General features: G+C 41.6%; 1 protein-coding gene across 2 annotated transcripts in view; it reads left to right on the top strand.

Annotated features, from left to right (window-relative positions):
• Positions 1 to 19,901, top strand: part of ATXN10 (ataxin 10) — a 173,036-nt gene that overhangs the window by 72,345 nt on the left and 80,790 nt on the right. For both annotated transcript variants that reach the window (XM_057486289.1, XM_036906593.2), the window contains 2 exons: positions 5,560 to 5,668; positions 7,109 to 7,278. In XM_057486289.1, coding sequence (XP_057342272.1) covers positions 5,560 to 5,668; positions 7,109 to 7,278 — 279 coding nt within the window. The remainder of the gene's footprint in view (positions 1 to 5,559; positions 5,669 to 7,108; positions 7,279 to 19,901) is intronic.

Below are 19,901 nucleotides of genomic sequence, written 5' to 3'. Positions count from 1 at the left end.
GAGGAGGACACAGGGAGAGTGGGCCATCTGTAGCCTGCAAGAGAGCCTTCATCAGAACCCCACCGTAGTGGCACCCTGGGCTTGGAGTTAGAGCTTCAGAGCTGTAAGCAGTGAACGTGTGTTGTTTATAAACTGCCCAGTCTGTGGTATTTTGTTGTAGGAGCCCAAATGGACTAAGTATCCTTATTTTAGAACAATTAGGAAAATACAGACAAGGAAAAACAGTGCCCCTATTTCTACCATTCAGAGTTAACCTAAAAAAATTTCTAATTAACATATTTTTTAGGCAGAGAACATCAGATATATTTATGCATACATGCACACATGCATAAACGTAACTATATTAAAGATGGAATCATTCGTTGCTGTCTGTCTGTAACTTCCTGTTTTTTTCTTCTCCTGAATATAAGCGCCATGAGGGCGGAAGTTCGGACTGCTAAGGTCATAATACTGTGTAGGTCGTAGACACTCGTGTGTATTTGTTGATGAACAAAACAGTATATTGTGGATGTCTTTTTAAAATGCCAGTGTAGCATTCTAAATAAAGAATTCACCATAATTCATTTGTCCAACTCTCTATAGTTGGACAGCTAGTTTGTTCTTATTTCTTTTTATTGTAACTAGTGCTATGGAACCTGTCTGCGTGGTTACTGCTTTGTATGTGTCTGTGGTTATTAACCTAGGACATAATCTTACAAGTGGAATTGCTGTGTATAAAGTATGTCCAGTTTTAAAGCTTTTGATATGCATTTCTAATTGCCTTCCAGAAAGTTCTTTCTTCTGTTCTCATAGGAGATCTCCAATCATATACTATCCTGGTTTGTTCCTTCGTGTATGTTTTTATCGTCAAGTCTACCCTAGATCTTTCAGGGCTTTTCTTCACTTAGGGGATGAGCACTAGCTTACTCTAAAATTTGTTTCCTTCCCTTTCACTCCAGAAATTCTTTTTGTGTATTCCTATTTCCTTCCTTCCCTTCTGTCTTAAATAAGAATTGTTCTTTCTCTGGAATACTACTCAGCAGTAAAAATGATGTATTCTGATTCAGCAGCAGAAAGAACATATTTGTGATTCCCTTTTTGTGAAATTCTATAGCAGGCAAAATTTATGGATAATAAAGCAGATCAGATGTCACCTGGGGCTGGAAGTGGAGGTGAGATTGGTTGCAGAGGGAGACGAGGTAACATTTTGGGTCATGGAACTGTCATTCATGGCTGGTTACATTGACACAACTCTGCAGCATATCCTTAACATGGATGTATTTATTGCACGTAAGTTATTTCTCAGTAACGTTGATTTGGACATGTTCAAAACATATTAGAGAAGCCATTTCCGTGCTGCTAGGAATGATGAGTAGAGGGGGAACCCGTGAGAGGGACCACCCCTCGACAGGAGCCACCGTCTGCAGGTGGGAAGGTGGGGGGTGCCGACCCTGATCACAGCACTTCCTGGAGAGTTGTGTGGGATGCCATGAACTTCTTAACTCTCATTTAGGCCGTGCTTGTGACTGTTCTACCACGAGAAGTGTGATTCTTTCTTTATGACTATCCTTTTTTCAAGGTGACTTTGCTGTTGGTGTTCTGTGTTCTGTCATACAGACCATGTTAAGTCGCCCTGGTGGTGCCCCGAGTTCTCTTCTCATTTCTGTGCTAGAAGAGGGGGATGTCTGCTCCCTTTCTGGAGATAGATTTGCCTCTGTTTCCAGCAGGAGGAGCAGTGAGCTGTGCTCCAAAAAGTTTTCAAAATTAATTTTGTAGGAGACAGAGAAAAGGAAGGAAAACTTATTTGTGAAATCACAGCTTTAAACCTTTTTGAGGCACTTATATGGTAGATATTTTATATTGTAATAAGTTGTTACCTGATGTAACTTTTTATATCTAGGAAAATTTATATTTTTCCTCCAGTTTCTTCTCTAAGGTTCGAAGAATTACTGTATATGTGAATTTTTTTTTTCATATTAGGTTTACCTTTTAAAATATATTTATTAATGAACATTTTCAGAAAATTAATCTTATGTCACATATGTAGGAAACGTTTTACCCATAGTTAATTTTTGTTTGAATTGATTTATGGTATTGGCCTTTTAGAAGTTTTAATTTTTATTTTTAAACGAATTAAGTTGTTTAATTTTATCCCCATGGTTTTTAATTTCTTTTGTTGTTGCATATTTAATAAAACCATCTCCACTTAGATTGTGGAAATATGCACCTATATATTCTAGTTCTTTCAGTACTTTGTCCACATTTCTGAGTAACCTCGATTTATTTTGGAGTGAAGTATACAGCCAAATGAATTTTTTGTCTCAGCTCTCCAAGATTATAATCTTTGGTGGAAGAGTGCTAATTCTAAATCTTGATCTTCTATTCCTGGTGTGTGGTCTTTGGAAAGTCACTCTTTCTGTGCTCCAGTCTCTCTATCTGCAAAGTGAATTTATTTTAATACAAGCGCTTGGATGTGCTGACTGGTACATAGCTAATGCTCCCTAAATGTTAGCTCTTAATTATTGTGTCAATACCACTTAGTGAATAGTGAATAATCATACCTTTTCCACTGATTTTAATGCTATCTGTCTCATATATTAGATTCTTAGATATTTTTGGATCCATTTCTGGATTTTTGACTTTTTACAAAGGGAAACAGTAAGATATTAGCAACTGTCAGAGAATTCCAAGAGCCCTATATTTATATGCAATAAAGGAATGCTGAAATGAACTTACAAATAATCAACTGTGCTTCAATAAAAAAAATAAACTATACTTCAGATTTTAAGAAATGAACTTACAAATAGATGCAAACCCTGGTCTATGTACGAGGCAATAATTAATTGCATTCCAACCAGATATAACCAGTCTGCATTTCTATAGACTAGAATCATTTACATTTTTAACAATTTTCTACAACTAACAATGTTGTAAAAGAGCTCAAAGACAATAAAAGGTGAAGTTAACCCAGATGATGTAGACAGGAGATGGATCATTTTTTCTCTCTTTTGTCCATGTCAATATCTTGTTCCTTTGACTTGCCTATGTTTTTTCCCCCTAGTATCTGACTGAATAAATAGTTTTGTGATACAAATACTGGAGGACATCACATTCATTACTCTTATTTTTAAGAGAATAATTTTTCCTGGTTGTTATTTCATTGTTAGTTTCCAGAATCTCATTAGACACTTTATTAGTAAAAGAATTCTAGTGATTAAAATTGAGGAGTATTAGGTGGTGATAGATTTAATATTCTTTTGGGTTTATTTCAATTAATATCCTATAATTTAGGAGCTAGAAGGAAATTTTTAGGTCATCTCTTCCAATACTCATTTTATTTTTTTCTTTTTATCATGGAAAATTTCACACACAAACTAAGAGACAGAACTTACTGAAACTCCATCACCCAGCTTCAGCAGTTAACTATTCATTAACATTCTTGTTTTGTCCCCAGCCCACCTCGTATGCCAGTTCCCTGGGTTGAAACAGAGCTTGAACATATTTCATCAGTGAACTATTTTATGTGTGTCTCCAGGACATAAGGAGCCTTTACATATACATAAATTACAATTAGCACATCTAAAAAATTAACAATACAATTTTAGTATCAGATAAACAGTATTCAAAATTTCACCATTGTCTAATAATTTTTGTTTATTTCTTTGACTCAGGATACGGGTGGGGCATTGCCATTAGTTGCCATGTCTCACACCCATACTATGCAGACTCCCCTTCCTTCACCTCTCCTGTGTCTTTTTTTTTTCCCCTTGGCTAGTTCTTTGTTGAAGAAACTGGGTTGTTTTGTCTGTAGAGCTTTCTGTAGTTTGGATTTTGATATGTATATCTCCATTCTAGTGTTTAGCATTTTCTTTTCCTTGCGTTTCCTGTGAATGAGAGCTAGTTCTAGAAGCCTATTCAGATGTGGGTTACTTTGTCTTTTTTGCATTATGCTTTGGTGTTGGGGATAATGCACTTTCATCAAAAGGCATATAACCTAGATCCATGAATTCTTTAGGGCCTGCAAAATCATGGTTTTTGACTATCTTCATTTTTTTATTAATTGGATTGTTTTATAAAGAGAAACTTCTAATCACCTATTAGGTTATACAGGGTACATTCTGATTAAGAAAGGCAGAATAGATGTTTGATTTTCCCTTTTGATTACTGATCTTCAAAGTAATTAGTTGGTTTTGTGGCATCATCCAAAGATGACCAGTGAGTCATTTTGTTTTGATTTAATCATCGTTATGAAGTCATGGCTTTGGAGCCACTTGATTTGTTTTCAGTCTATTTTAGTTGTAGTTCTTCTCCCTGATGTTCTAAGGTGCCGTTGCTGGGCGGTGGGAGCCCCTTCAAGCTGCCTCCGATCCCTCCTGGCGTGATCCAGTAGTCTCTGAAAGCTCCCTTGCCATCTGGTATGACAAGATGTCTGGGATCATCTTATCTGTACTTGGCCCCCAGAGCTAGAACCGGGCAGCTGTTTCTTTAAAGAGAAAAGGCATCTGGGGGCGACAATCTGGGTGACTGCGCATTTAACAAAGGAAGATGCTGAAGCCATGTAAAGTAATGTATTTGCTCAAGAGGCTTTTTAAAATGGTACTAATTTCAGATCTCTAATCTACCTACCTTTTTTTTAACCCTAATTTAAAAATTTTACCTTAAGTAGCACATGAAATCTATTAAATAAAATTAATACAAGGGATTGAAAATATAAGTTGTTTCTGCTATTTATTTTAAGATTTCAGAATGCTATATTAAAATATTTAAATCTTATAACTAGAGAATAGTAAGTACACTTTTAGAATTAACAAAAGGAATAATTTACTTTCCTTTTGAAGAATGTTATCTTTATTACTTAAATTCAGAGTATCTACCACATTTTGTCAGATAATGTATACTTTAAAATTGAGGTTCAAAAATCTGTGCAAGAATTGCATTTAAAAATTTTGTTCAGACTACCTCCTATTGGTAGTTTCTTGATCATGTAGTCTATTTGATAATAAATTATTTAGCAGTTCTATGAACTGACATTTTCAAATAATAATATCTCTTCAACCTACCAAGATTCTGCACGAGTTTATATTTACCCAGAAATAATGCAAGTTCTTGCAGCCAGAGTTTTTTTTGACCACAGCATTTTTACAGGATTCCTGTGGACAAGAAATTAATATATTTCATGGGATATTTGTATCTCTAAAGTAGAACTTGCTTGCTGGAAACACTTTAAAAAGAAAGTATTTGCATAAATGTTATGTACGTAGCTAGCAATTTTGAACATTTATTCCACTGTTGGAAGGTCTTTTTGCTTGAATAAGAACTTTTCTGACTCTCTGCTCCAAGAAGACATAAAATGACACATAGTCTTGCACTTTGATGGCAGATGTTGCTCATGGTGAAAACGATCATTCATGTAGATACTTAATACTCTGGTTTTGGTCTCCATAGTTTTGCTTCTCTCTTTGGATGTGTTACAAGCACTGGCTCTTTAACATTTATTGTACTGTTTCATTCTCTCACAGTTATTTATAGCAGTCAAATCATTTAGCTTGACTTAAAAGCCAGGTTTTCTTTTCTTTTTAGGAGGCACTGGCTACAATTAGGCTTCTTGATGTCCTGTGTGAGATGACTGCTAATACCGATTTGCTCAGCTATCTGCAGGTTTTTCCTGGTTTGCTGGAAAGAGTGATTGGTGAGTTTTTTATTAAGAAATCTTTGACTGGTCACTGTAAGATAAGTCCAAATGCAGATCTTTTACTTTCATTTTATTGGTATATCTTTGAGATTTTTTTTTGGAATATTTCTTCTTGAGAGGAATCATGGTGTTTTGGTAAGAGCTCACTTACCTGCTGTTTAACTCAGGATGCCTGCTCGGTGGGTGAGGACAGTAGTGCTTCTAAAGCACAGGGCACATAGTGGATGTTTTATGGGTAGTAGTTGGGATGATGGGGGGGTTCGGTGGTAATGATGGCAGTTTTTATATTACTATAGTTTTACCAAATTTGTTAGCGAATTTTTCCCTGTTACATTTGTGGGGCATGAAATATAGTACTTTACACATAATAATGATGTATTCGACTCTTATAAGAAAACTTTTAAACAAGAAGCCATTGTTTGGGATATTACCGTCTTTGCTAAAAAGCTGTTTGCAAAATAATTAAGGTAGAACCTGTTTCTTGTGTTTACACATGCTTCTTATGGTGGTGTTATTCACTATTTGCAATTTTGGTCTTTAAAAAAAGATTGTACTTATTTTGGAGACCCATATGCTAGGAAAGATGGATTTGTGAGGTGAACGTTATAACCACTACACTACGAAAATGCCACCAGAAAGCTGAATTGTATCTAGATGGGCAGACGCTTTAGCAGTGAGCTATGGGACATGCTTAGGGTTTCATATCAGTGTTTTCTTTTGAATCGCTGTGGGAAGAGCATGTGTTTGGAGCCAGAGCAGACACGGGTTGTCATCCCAGCTCTGCCAAATCACTAACTTCTTTGAGCTGGATTTCTTTATTATAAAATTAGAAAAGGAATATCTGCCTTTAATAGGTTTGTTGGGGTAAATGAGATAATGTAGAAACACTTAAATTCAGCTCCTAGAAGACTGTCCATTTGCATGGGCTGCCTAGAGGCCTTTTGCAGAGTATAACAATGTAGAATTATTTCTTCTAAATGTAGCCAAAATAGGCCCATGGAGAATGCACACTGCCTTCTGGTTACCTGGACAATGAGAAAAAAGTCAACGTGCGTCTTGGTTTCTGCCATACGGCTCATTACAGATAGGTATTGCATTCAGACTTAGCGACTCTAGTTGTCACATGAGTTCCTTCGTTAAGAAGTTGGAATTGGAAACATTTTTCCAAGAAAGATGGTGGAAAATATTTAGCTAACTTTTCTTTGCGGGTAAGTAGAAAGTCCAAGTGAGGGCAATACTATGGCTTACCTCCCCAAACTAGAGTCATGTGTTAATTTTTAAAGCAAAAGGACTTCTAATTATTATTTAAAGAGAGTTTTCAGCACTCTGCCTTTCTTGTTTTATTTTATCAAAATAAATTAGATCTGTTTATGAAAACTAAGACAAAATACTAAATATTTTTCTATGGAAAATGAAGTTTATTCTTCTTTGTTACAGACCTTTTACGACTGATTCACGTAGCTGGCAATGACACCACAAATGTCTTCAGCACCTGTGGGTGCATAAAAGGGGAAGGTCACGTCTCCAACATGGCCGAGGGGTTTAAGTCTCATCTCATTCGTCTGATTGGAAATCTGTGTTACAAGAATAAAGATAACCAAGACAAGGTAAGATTATTTCTCATTCATACATGATATATACATACATGGCTTCATTTAGAATATAGTACTTAGAATTTAGAATGTGTTCACTTTTTTGGAATGAAAGCTCGAGGTGCTTAGAAAGCAGCCAAGGTTTATGTGTATGTATATATTCCCCCAACAAGCACAGATTGTCATATTTGTTTGTATTTTTGTGATTTGCATTGCATTTGTCTTCAGTGTGTTTGAACCAGTCTCCTTTGTTATGAATTACCAGTGCATTTAAATACACTCTTATGTCATCCAGAGAACTTGATAGAAACAGGCATTTAAAGAGCCTAGGAATGTTCAAAGATAGGGATAATTACTGACCTCTCGTTATCATTGACCCTTATCTACACAAAAATAAATCTTAGATCTGTGCCTGTTTTTGGATGATAGCATCATAAGCATTTCTTCTAGGCATTTTAAAATGGACATAATATTTAAGTATTAAATCTTTGGATACTCAGTAGACTGTCATTAGAAAACTCTTTTGTGCTGAAGCACTTAGAGGTAGTTATATTGATAGTATGAGAGCATGATAAAGAGGGTGGTGGGAGAATTGGACCTCATGCTTCACATTTAACCAGCCTGCCTGAATCTTCCCAGAGTTGTCCTTTGGGTGGCATTTGTTTTGCTTCATCAGATATTGAATATACGTGTGTCGGATTATATTTTTTCAAGATGGCGGTAAAACCATCTTTCATTCTGCATGTATTCCTACAAGGTCACTTTGCCACTCCTCCGTCAGGGGTCGGCGTTTTATTTCTCTTCCTCTTGAATCTGGAAGACTACAGCACTGTGACTGCTTTGAATAATAAAATATGGTGGGAGTGATCCTCTACCAGCTCTGGGATAGCCCCTGACTAGTTTGGCAGGTTCCGTTTCTAGCCTCTTCGAATCTAGGCACCACGTAAGAAGTACAGATTCCCTGAGATCTCTGTGCTGTGAGTGGCCGAGTCTACATGGATAAACACTGGGGGATGAGACGCAATGAGGAGAGAAAAGACCGTTCGGGGAGTGTCACGCACCAGGCGTGTGCGTGAGAAGCTGCCTTGGAGGTTCTTCAGGTAGTTGCTCGGTTCCTTGGTTCCAAGCTCCATTTCCTAGTTGCCCAGCAGATGCCAAATGAATCAGGGACAGCCTGCCCAGCAAAGCCCTTTCTGAATTTATGACCCACAACATTGGGAGGAGAAGTAAAATATTGGGCAAAAAAGTCGTGGAGATTCTGCTTCTGTTAATGGTCTTGGAAACTACTATTGGACCAGTTCTCCTGCAAATAATTACAAACTCGGGACAAGAGGCAGCTATGGAAAGACACTCAAATTTGACACAAACAGGCAGATTTTGGAATCAAATCAACACTTGGAAGAAGGGAACAGCATGGTGTGTGCCATGCAGGGCAAGGAAAACTCTGGAAGAAAATCTACAGTCCTAGTAGATTCAAGAATCAAAGAAGAGTTTGGAGCAATCACAGCCACTGGAGAGTGTCACAGGGAATCCTGGAAAGGAGATAGCAAGCCCCAAATTCTGTGTACCAGCCACTTAAACTCTTGCTGATGCCCAAATCACACATTCAGCAGACAGGCCCCAAGCAGCCAGGGTAATGACAAAGTAACTGTACTGAGATTTGAGCTGCCACCCTAGAGTCTACAGCTTAAGTCCAACCAAGATAATTGCCTGCTAAAACAAAAATAACATTCTTTTGAGGAACATACTAGAATCCAGTGTTTCCACAGCATAGCATTCCCAGTGCCCAGGATACAATCCAAACCTACTTGAAACACAGGAAAATATGACCCATTCCCTAGAGAAAAAAGATGCTGGAGACTGTGCAATGTCACAGCTGTCAGGTTTGGCCGAAAGAAAGGATTTTATAGCAACTCTGTGCAAGGATATAAAGGCAGATATCCTTTATATATGCTTCTAATGAATGAAAAGATCACATATCTCAGCAGAGAAATAGAAACTGTAATGAAGAACCAAATGGAAGTCCTACACTGAAAAGTAGGGTATCCAAAATGAAATTTAAGTTGTACTGAATGAGCTTAACAACTCGATAGAGATGACAGAGTAAAGAGTCATTGTACTTGGAGATAGAAAACATTGAACATAGAACAGTCATCCTAAGATGGTAAATTCTGGGGTAGTGTGTTCTGCAGCGTGGGTAATGAATGATTCCTGCAGGATGTGGTATAGACCAAATGCTGGATAATACTTGCTCCTCTGTTACACATGTTGTATCACCATTTTGATTCCTCCTCATCTTCGTGCAGATATGAGTAGAAGACTGCTCATCCCCTTGGAAAATGACTGGACTAATTTTTGTGAGAGAAAACAACACTACCTTTTTAATGGCCAAAGCTGCCTTTCTCGGGGAGCACAAAAGAGGTAGTTTTTCTTGTGTTGTTAATTGGGGTTGGCCTCTTATAGGAACAGAATGTAGTAACCCTTAAAAGGCTTATGAAGTCAGTCGTTGAGGTCAGGGTCAGATTGCACCCTAGGCAAATGCGGAGCGTGCAAAGTGCTGCTGTGGGAGGTCACTGGGGCACAGGAAGTCGCTGGCGTGTTCCTTCACGTGTGCAGCTGCTAATAGCAGTGCTGACTTCTGAGCAAACACTTTCAACGGCATGAAGGAGCTCATTAAGAATGCCCCTCGTTCTCTGCTTTCTACCTCTGCCAACAAAAGGCCTTACCTAAAAGCTTTACCTCTGAGATTTTTTTTCTCCTTCCAAAGAATCTGACACAACCTCACAATCTTATTGTGGATATGCTAGAAGCTTCTTTATTCTTGTAGGCACTGACTGCCACTGGGTGGGACACATACTGGCCTTGCTCACTGTTGCCTCACGGGACGGAGTTCACCAGCCCCCAGACGACTTTGGTGACACTTTGGAGAAATGGATGATGAGGTAGATGACTGTCACCTGGCTGTGCACGCTCATCGTACCTTTTTAGCTGGGCTTTCCCACTTCTCCCCAGATTGGGGCCTGAAGGGAAATTTGGATCTAAGACTAAACGTCTGAGTTAGACAAGGCTTTTGTGTCATCTAGCCTAGTTTTTAGTTTATTGTTCACCCAGAAGGAAAAAGGGACAGATGATTTGTTCAGTGTCTATTCTGTCCCAGCATTGTGCTTAGTGAATTACATGTTATCAGCTTTAATCTTGTGTCAGCCCTGCAGAGCAGGTCTGCCAAGCACATTTTAGGGAGAGGCCATCCAGTTAGTGAGTTGCAGAGTCCAGAGGAGAACTGGATTTGACTGATTGTGAGCTCCTGGGCCTGGGCTCTCTCCCTGTGCCATGGTGCCTCTCCTTTGGGAGCCTTCCAGGGGTTTGGAGGAAGAGGTTTACAATAGACTTCCTGAAGGACTTGAGACTGGATATTCTGGAGGCTGGGAAATGTGGGTCACTGAGGCTGGCCAGATCCCTTAGGCCTCCTCTTTGGTTCAAATCTGGGCCCCCTGCTGGTGCCCACCTGTCTCTGATGCATCCGTTCATCCAATGGGAGTGTTCCCAGCCCTGGGGACAGGAGGCTCCTCCTCTGAAGCTTCTTCTCCAGGGGCACCTAAGGACCATCCTTGCCTCTTAGAACTATAGCCCCCAGATTATTGTCACACTTCCCCAGAGTTTTGTGTACTACCTGATGGCCCTGAGGTTTGATCAGAAGACATTTAAGCCCACTGGGTCTCTGTGCTTGTCTGGTTCAACATCATTCTTTGCATTGAGCATGGTGTCCACCTCCTGGGTGGCACCCGACAGTTGCGTGGCCTCTTCCCTCCTACAGTGTTCTCTCCTCTGCATTAGTTCATCGGCACCTTATGACACCTCTGTGGGAAGGGCTAAAGGACAGTATCATCATTTTCTAAGTGAAGAAACCAAGACTCAGCGAGACTTAAGTATGATTTAATTCAGCTGGATGGGAACTACCACATGTTGCTTGCTCTGGAGAAAGTCACCTCAGCAGGTGTAGCTCTGGGAGTAAGGGGGTTCTCTGCCTGGGGCAAGTTCTCTATGAATGTGATGATACCAAAGGGGGATAAGGGGAAGGGCATGTTGGGAGAAAAGGTTTTCACTGCTCACAGCTTGCTAGGGTTCACTAGCCAGCCCCTGCTCTGTCTGTCCCTGCTGGCCATGGTGCGCTCGCTTCCCCATCCGCCCCTTCTAGCAGGAATTCCATGGGTGGGTCCCTGGTGACAGGCGGGCACCAGACCAATTACACATGAGGAACAGAGGGAAGGAGAATGGCCACCACTCTCTACCCCCTACTCCGTATCCACCGGAGGCTTTGCCGTGGTAAATACCCATTGCTGTGCAAACAGGCCAAGGCCAGGTGGGAAATTCGGGGTGAAAATGTCCATTTACCCCATAGTAGAGGACATGTGCCTGAGCAACAGTAGCACTAACACAAGTGTGTGTGGGGAGGCCTTTCAGAGAGGAACTGGTGGGTGATGTGGTCCTCTGGGCTGGGTGCCGATCCCAGCAGGGGTGGGCACCACAGAAAGAGGAGGGCTGGTGGCCTTTCCGTTGATGCCTTTGGGCTGCCTTTATTTTAGAGAGTCAAGGCGCCTGGCTTCAGGTTGAATCTGCTCGGAAAGTGTCTCACCCGTCTTCCCATGAGTCTTGAATGCAGAGTCTGTGCACATGACAGATTGTAGTGCTTCCTGACTGGCGAAGGAATCACTGGACTTTCTTTGCCAAGTCATGGTGGGGAGATTCTCTTATTACTAAGTGACTTATAGTCTTACCTTGTTATTGTGACGACTTACATGGTTTTTCCTTGCTACATCTGTAGTGATTAGTTTACTTTTAAACCTTTGTGGGCCTGAGGTGGAGACTGCGTTTTGGTTTTCTGCTGCCAGAGCGCGTGGGTACTAATGGCTGCTGCTTAGAAAAAAGAATGTGTGGTTTACTTGTTTCTTCCCCATTCTTCTCTCCTTTGCTATTGTCATAAATTCTTTAAGTGAATGCTTTATTAGAAGAAAAACCGAACATGGAATCTTTTTTTTTTTTTTTTGTAAAGCTAAATGCAGTTTTCAGAATGGATAGGTAAGTGGTCTAGCTTACCCACCTTCTTCTTTCCACAAAGATGTCATGCCAAGATGGGTCATCTGCCATGCTGCCTGCTGAATTCATTCTGCTGAAGGTTTTGTGGAGATGCTGCTCAGCTTCTCCTCTTCCTTCTCTTGCCTTCATACATGTTTGATCTCATGTGTTCAAACATAGGCACATACAGAGCTTTTGTTACAGGTATGACTTCATTTTAGAAATAAATCTGTACTATGTGGAAACATTCAACAGGTAAAGACGCTAAACTATTGGCCATTCCTCAGAGTTACCTATTAAAAATGTAGGGTTTTTTTTATCTGGCTGACTTGTCAGTTGCCCGGATCATTAGTGGAGTGAGTGCCCTGCAGAGAAGCAGATGCGTGACTAGTGTTACACTGCTGTGAAATGGGTGTGTCACATGGCCCTCGGTGCCCCATCCCCACTCTTGGCCTATCCTGGGACTGTGTAGGCTTCCCAACGTGTGTGCATTACCTGAATGACCTTGACTTGGCCTTTGGTACTCAAGGTCACAATGTGTCTTCTCTAGGGGACCTTCTCAGGTCAATGCAGACAGGCTTTCTCTCCCCTGCTGCTCACGCCCTGTCCATCTGCTCTCTGCTCCCCTGCCCTGTACTCTACCTGTACCCTCAGTCTGTGTGCAGGTGCATCAGTGCTTGTTCATCCTGGTTCATATTGCAGTATATGTTTGCTGTTGTTTTTACTTGAGGCTTTACAGTGACGCACATGCATGACTGACCACTGGCATAGCCATGACATATGCAAAATCTGATTTGGGTGTCACTCAGTTTAATGTACTAAGCCTGGTTCCTTCCTGGGCATCCCACCACCACCACTTTTTCCCTGCTTCCCCCCTGATGATTAGTCTTTCATGAAACCCCTCTGCCTGGGTCTTCCTGGTTGATAATACCTTAATCTGCCCTCTTTCCCAGTACGTATTTCTCCATTTTTACAGAAAGCTTTAATCCCATTACTCTGTGTCTGACTAATTGGGGAATTCCAGGTAGGGTATTGAGAACACCCTAGTGGTGGGCTCCCCTGTCACTGCTCGTCTGTCTTTGCTTGGCTTATAAGGATCCATCAATATGTACGATGCTCACGGAGGAACCTTACAGCAGACAGAAGGCTTGGAATTGTAATAGTACATAGTCCAGATAGAACTTAGATTTAGGTAAACCCAGATTTGCCTCTTACAAAACATCGCTCAGCTGTGTAAATTTGGACAAGTAACTTAACCTCTCTGAATCTCAGCATCTTCATGTGTAAAATGAAGACTGTTGTACCCGCCTTGCAGGTTTGGAAGGATTGAATGTGATCACGTGTGTAAAGTATCTACTAGATTACATGCCCTCTCTCTCCACCTCCTTCCCTCACCCACTCTTCCCCACCAGTCTCACTGTGAACAAGGAGATCTAGTTCATTTCTGATCTCCCCTTTGTGTATATTTTAATAGAAATTGTAGACAACATTTCACAGCTATTTACAAAGTTTAAAGTAACCCTATCATTCCATTTTCTGTGTTTATTTTCAATAGATGAGACTTGGAGGAAGTAAAGTGAAAAATGAAAACAAGTGGGGGACTTTCTTTAGGATGAGAATCTTTTTTTTTCTTGTCAGTTTTTATGCCAAATGCTTTCCGAGTTGAATTTCTCTTTTGTTATTATCTAGCAAAGAGCTGAAGTGTTTCCTACGTGGATACCAAAATCTGTTCCAGCTCAATTTTGAGAGCATGTTAAGGAGCTTTTAAATTACAGGTATATGGCCTGTGTCAGACTGTGTTTTCCCTCTGTCAGAAGCAAGTTGCACAGAATCCCAGCTTATTGATTTGAGGATTGAATGTATAGGCAAGATCTGGCTTGCTTAGAATTCCACTTCTTTGTCACGTAATCCCAGTTCAAGAAATATGTCAAAATTCATAAATCAAGCTGTCACCATTAGTGTCCTGAACTTACAGTTGCTGTTACAGTAAATGAACTTAAAATTCCTATGTAGAGGACACAGATCGTGGTTTCGTTTGCTGCAGCTGTAAAGGTTTTCTTTTTAAAGGCCCCCAAGCTCATTTTGTGTCTTGTCATAGGGTGACCAGCTTGTTATTTTGTAGAGAAGGTATAACATTATTCAAAAGGAAGCATCAGACTAAATATATAAAGTGTACCAGTTTACTGTCATTTCTTTTATTACTGCTGTGTACTAACGAGGCTCCGGGCCCTGTGCTCTCTCCCTGTGAGTCCCACCACCACTCTGTCCTCACTAGCTGAAAGGGCGGGACATACCGTGTCTGGTGGAAACCTGGTATGTCCCACAAGGCATTCACGGACACGGGTGAGTGCCCGGTTTACTGGTTAATCGGCCTAGAGCAGTCCAGTTACGTGCTGGGAGTGATAGCTGGCCGAATTCTGATTCCAGATCCCAGCTTTTCCTGATGTATGCCACCACATCCACCTTCACCAGGAAAAGAGATGTTTGAAGCTTGTCCTTTGAAATCCTTGACAAATTTTGCATGAATCCTCAGAGTGGGCATCTTCTGTAAGACAGAGCGTGGGGGACTGACTTCAGATGTCGTTCTTGATGGGGCTGCATTCCGTAGTTCTTGTGGACTTGTTTCCTTTGTGGTCCAAAGTGTTCTAGTAGCATGGGACTTCCTGGAGATTAGCGTGCAGAACTACATTTCTGGGGCATGCATATTTCTGAGAAGTGTAATTTACCCATATCCTAGATAACAAAAGGAAGACATTGGGGAAGTAATTTGCCTATGATGACTCAGCAGTTGAAAAGCCTGGAATTGAGTTTTTTTAACTGCTACTCCTTTTTCTTTACTGTGCTGTATGATCATGATTCTAGACAACAGAGATTTTAAATGGATTTATGTTTAATAAGAAAAACAATTATTTCACAGTATCCGTAACAAGAATCTGAGACTTAGGTGAAAGAAACCAGCTACATAAAACTGACAGCTCTCTTTTGTTCCTAAAAGGGAATATGGAATATTGTAAAGAGAGCATTTGTTTTTGACTCACTTATCTGTTTATTGCTAGGCTAATTAAAATCCCACTGAGTGGAGTAAAAGCCCAGAATTTTGACAAAAAATGAAAATACTTGGGAACTTGTCCTAACAACATTAGCATATATTTTAAAGCTAAAATAATCAACACTGTACAGAAATGGATAGTTAATGTACTTTAGAAACAGACTTCTGAGAAGTTATAAGAAGTTAACATGTGACAGGGATAGTCCAACAGCCCTGGAGGAAAAAGGAAAACCTGTTGTAAAAGTGAACAGGGGTAATTGGTTAACTCTTTGGAAAAAGCTAACTTCACCTATAGCAAACACCAAAATAAAATTGTGATTGATTAAAAAGTAAGATGGAATCATGGAAACCTACAATATTATGTAATTGATTTTTCGGAATGACCGAGGATGTTTTATGGATTAGAGATGATGAAGATTATCAAAGATACGACTATAAATAAATGAAGAGCTCAGGCTCTAACCAGCCAAAATAGATTTAAATCTGGGTTCTGCTACAGAATAACTGGGTGACCTCAAGCAAATCATTTAGCCTCTCTGGGACTCAGTTTACTCGGTCAAAACCAAAGTATTATTAATAGTTTTGGGAAAGGCTAGTTGTAAGGAGTAAATTAACCCTTGTAAGACATACGGTAAGTGATTAGCTTTATTTATACTTAGGTTTATTTCAGCATTATTGCTAGTCTACTTTTCTATCAGTTGGAAATGTTTAAATAAATTATGGTAATTTGTATATGGTTATTTGCCATAAATAAAATATGGTAATTTTCGGAGGATGTTTACTGTATTGCTACACTGCTCATGATGCCATCGTCAGTGGACATAATACTGTATCTAATAAGTCCCTAGCTTTATATATTTTATATCTATGATAAATATGTATTAAACATAAATAAATATATATGTGCATGGCAGAATCACCCAACAGAAATGCACTATAATATTAATAGCAGTTATCTCTGGCTGGTAGAATCAAGGATTAGTTTCTTTTTTCTCAAATCCTTTTTTTAGTCTTTATAGGTAACGTGAATTACTTTAATAAGAAGAAGATACTATTTAAAAAGGAAAGGGGCACATGTCTAGAATTCCTGTTTTTCTCTGCAATAAGAAGAGAATGTGCTTAGTTCATGACTGAAGTAATTCTTTATTGTATTTCATAGTTGTACAACATCTTAACCCTTCCTTAACCTGGCTCTGCGGGCTTTAACAATTACAGTTGCAATTATATTTTTCATTGAGAGATTTTAAAAAGTAAAACATTAGGGTAGGATTTGGATAATTTTGCTGACAAATAATACCTGGGACAGGAGTTGTAGATGGTAGGTAAAGGCAATGGGGGAGAGAAAATGCAAAGGTTACCTTCCAGTGTGTTAAATATTTTTTTTCCCTTAAAAGGAATAGGAATTTGTCAGGTGTTCTGATTTGGGTACATCAGCTTTTGCTGAGCGCCTGAGTGTTCAAGATTTTTATTACATCCCTCAACCTAATGAAAACCTGAGCACTTTTTATGTTGGCAATTTCTTTGTATCTCCCCAGGCTTCATTTCTTTGGTTTAATGAGAGGGGTGCTCTTATTTCAGATGTTGGAGAATGTTCCCTTTTCTAAGAAAACAAAACGGAACTGTCTGTCACACATGTAAAACAGCTTTGATCTTCAGTGTATTTGGTGTTTTGGTTTTTTTCTGGCAGCAAATGAAAATTAAGAGGATCAAAGTCACATTCCTATAGGACTCTTCTTCGCCAGCACTTGAAGTCACTGTCGGACTGCCCCCATTTTAAAACCTATTGCTTATCTTACTCTGATAGAATTTAATTTCACACCCATCACATCCTAATGGACCAAAAGTGATATTTAGTCTCAAGCTGTAGATTTTAGTTTGAATTTAAGTCTGCTGTATTGCAGTTGAGAGTCAAGTCTGGAATAATTTTGACTCCAAATATGAACGAACGCGCTGCTTGGCGCCGTGTTAGGAGCGCTCTGCTGAGCCCAGCACACGTGTATCTGCCACGTGCTGAGTCTCTGCCAGTGCTCTCGACACTGGGGGTGCAGAAATGGATTTGGCCTCGTGTTTACCCTCTAGGAATTCACAGGGTGAGGGGAAGACGGGTGTAAAATTGGATCATGTCAACAGAGTGGAATAAGTGGTGTGTGAGAAGTATTCAGAGTGCGTAGTAGAAACGTTCTCCGTGCTTGGATGGCTCACCGCGGAGCTTTGAGCAGAGCCTCAAGGACCCGGGCCTTCAAGGACCAGTGAGGAGGAGGCAGCAGGTGCAGGGGAGGGTCGGTCTCGCTGGCAGAAGAGCACCTGTGAGCAGGTGTGTGGACCCGCTGCTGTGTGCCAGCCCTACCAAGGACCTGCGGGGTGGCAGGCAGGGGGTGGGGCTGCCAAGGGCTTGCTGGCGAGGCCACGTGGGGCCGTTTGCCAGGCTGACGGGCTCTTGGCTGTGCGGGAGGAGTTGTGAGTCTTAGCACGGTTTTAGTCTTTGTAGCTTCATTAAAATCTCTGAGTGGCCTTTGCTGCTTTTTCAGATCCACTCTTCCCCCACTGTGCTTGTTTTCTCTGTCACACTGTGTAATGGTTTCTGGTCAGAGGATGTAATCTCTCTCCTTGGTCTCCCCTCCCTTGCCCTGTCCTGTCCTCTCCTCTCCTCTCCTCCCCTCTCTGCTCCTCTTCCCAGGGATTCTTGCTGCGGGAGTCACACTGCAGTCTCACCTCCCATGGAGATAGGTTTTTGGTAGGAGTCCCTGGGCCCGGGGTTGTGGACTTGTCCTCAGAGTGAACTGCTTTTGTTCTGTCCCCTTGGGTCCTGGAGGACCACAGCTCCCCACCTTTTACCCGTTTTCATAGTAACTGACCAGGGATTTCAGTACCTTACCCATAGTGTGCGTGTCGGCCCAGGGCCGGCGTGTGGCCTCTGGGCAAACCACAAGCCTTACTGAACTAGTGGGCAGTTTTTCATGAAGGGGCAGCCTGTGGTGGGGCCTCACTGTAGACTGGAGTTTTTCATTCCCTGTCACTGCCCTGGGTAACCTGAAGGCCTGCACCCTCACAGTGGCCCTAAAACCCCAGCTTCCAGGGGCTTTGTCCTGCTTGGATTCCAGATACCGCACTCTTGGCTGCCACTCTAGCTGTTGATTTCTGGCATCTTCAGTGATACAAAGGCCGCCCTGTGGCAGAATGACGCCCAGGTCCCCTGAACCCTCCAGGGGTTAGGCACAAAAGTGAGGCCTGCCAGCCAAGCAGCGCTGCCGGGAGATGGTGTGAGCCCCGGGCTGTGGGTTTACCGGGAACGCCCCCCCACCTGCCTGCCCCTGGCACCTTCACACCCCTCCCTTCAGCACAGTGCACAGGGAAGTTTTGATGTGGGGGAGTGAAGGTTTAGGTTCCAGATTTTGTACTTACTAACAAGGCAGCTGTGTGTGTGTCACCTAACTCCTCAGAGGCTCAGTTTCTTCCCCTGTGAGGTGAGGTAATTCTGCCTGCGTCACGTTTGCTGTGGGGAGCAAGTTGTTAGTGACGGCAGTGGCATTAATAGCTGCCTCCTGTGAGGGCCTCTGTGTGTACTGGAGTGGGGCATTTTATAGACGTGTATTATTTTACCCTGTCTGATCCCACAGCCCATGTCTGCTATGTCATTCTTCCTGTCTGAGGTCAGTGTGTAGGAAAGGCCAGGCTCCCAGAAGGTAACCATTCCTGTGGCTCTGGGAGCAGGGCCTCAGCCTCGCTGAGCAGGCTCCTGAGCAGGCAGCACCCATGGACGGGAGCCAGAGAGGGAGAAGGCCGGGGTCCATGCCAGTTCCCTTCCCGCCGCGAGCTGCCATATGGCTGCGCCCTCCCTCTGCACAAGGACTGGCTGCCTCTCTCTTGCAAAGCAGCATCAGGAAGGCTGGGGGCCAGGGCCCTGAGGAAGGCCACATGCAGTGCCCTTCTGGGTGAGCCTCAGAGCAGAGCGGGGCGAGGTCTACTTCAGGAATTCTCGCACTTACACAGTGCTTACAACACCTGTGCGGCGCTTCCCTTCTGGTGGGCAAAGGGCCGCCTGAGTCCCCATGGCCCCCTCCATCTTCCCGGTTTCCATCTTACTAGGAATTCCATTATTAGCCTTTCATTTCCTGTCATTCAGATTTATGTTGAAATGCAAATACATCTTGGAGGGGAAGTGATCTCAGTCTGCATCGTCTTTTACATACTCGTGTATGTAGGTCTGTCTTTCCTGAGGGCAAACTCGGTAGCACGGTTAGGAGAGGCCGAGGCTCCCTCCCCAGCCCAGCCTGCCGTCCCTGGAGGCCGCGCCATGCTCACGCTTTTGGTGCTACCAATAGAGGTAATTTGTGGGCAGTTGGAAGTGACCTCCATTTTCTTTTGGAGAAAAGACATTAGTTACCATGGCCACTTATTTAGATTGGAAAATAAAATTTTAAGCCTTATTCAAGACCCTAGAAAAGTAAACTACTTCTAGAGTAATAATAATCCCAATATTGGGAGCACGCCTAGAGTAGGTAAAATTACCCCCATC

Source organism: Manis pentadactyla, chromosome 10, assembly GCF_030020395.1.
Source record: "Manis pentadactyla isolate mManPen7 chromosome 10, mManPen7.hap1, whole genome shotgun sequence".
NCBI classification, from domain to species: Eukaryota; Metazoa; Chordata; class Mammalia; order Pholidota; family Manidae; genus Manis; species Manis pentadactyla.
Note: the sequence above shows the minus strand (reverse complement) of the source record. Positions and strands in the feature narration are given on the sequence as shown.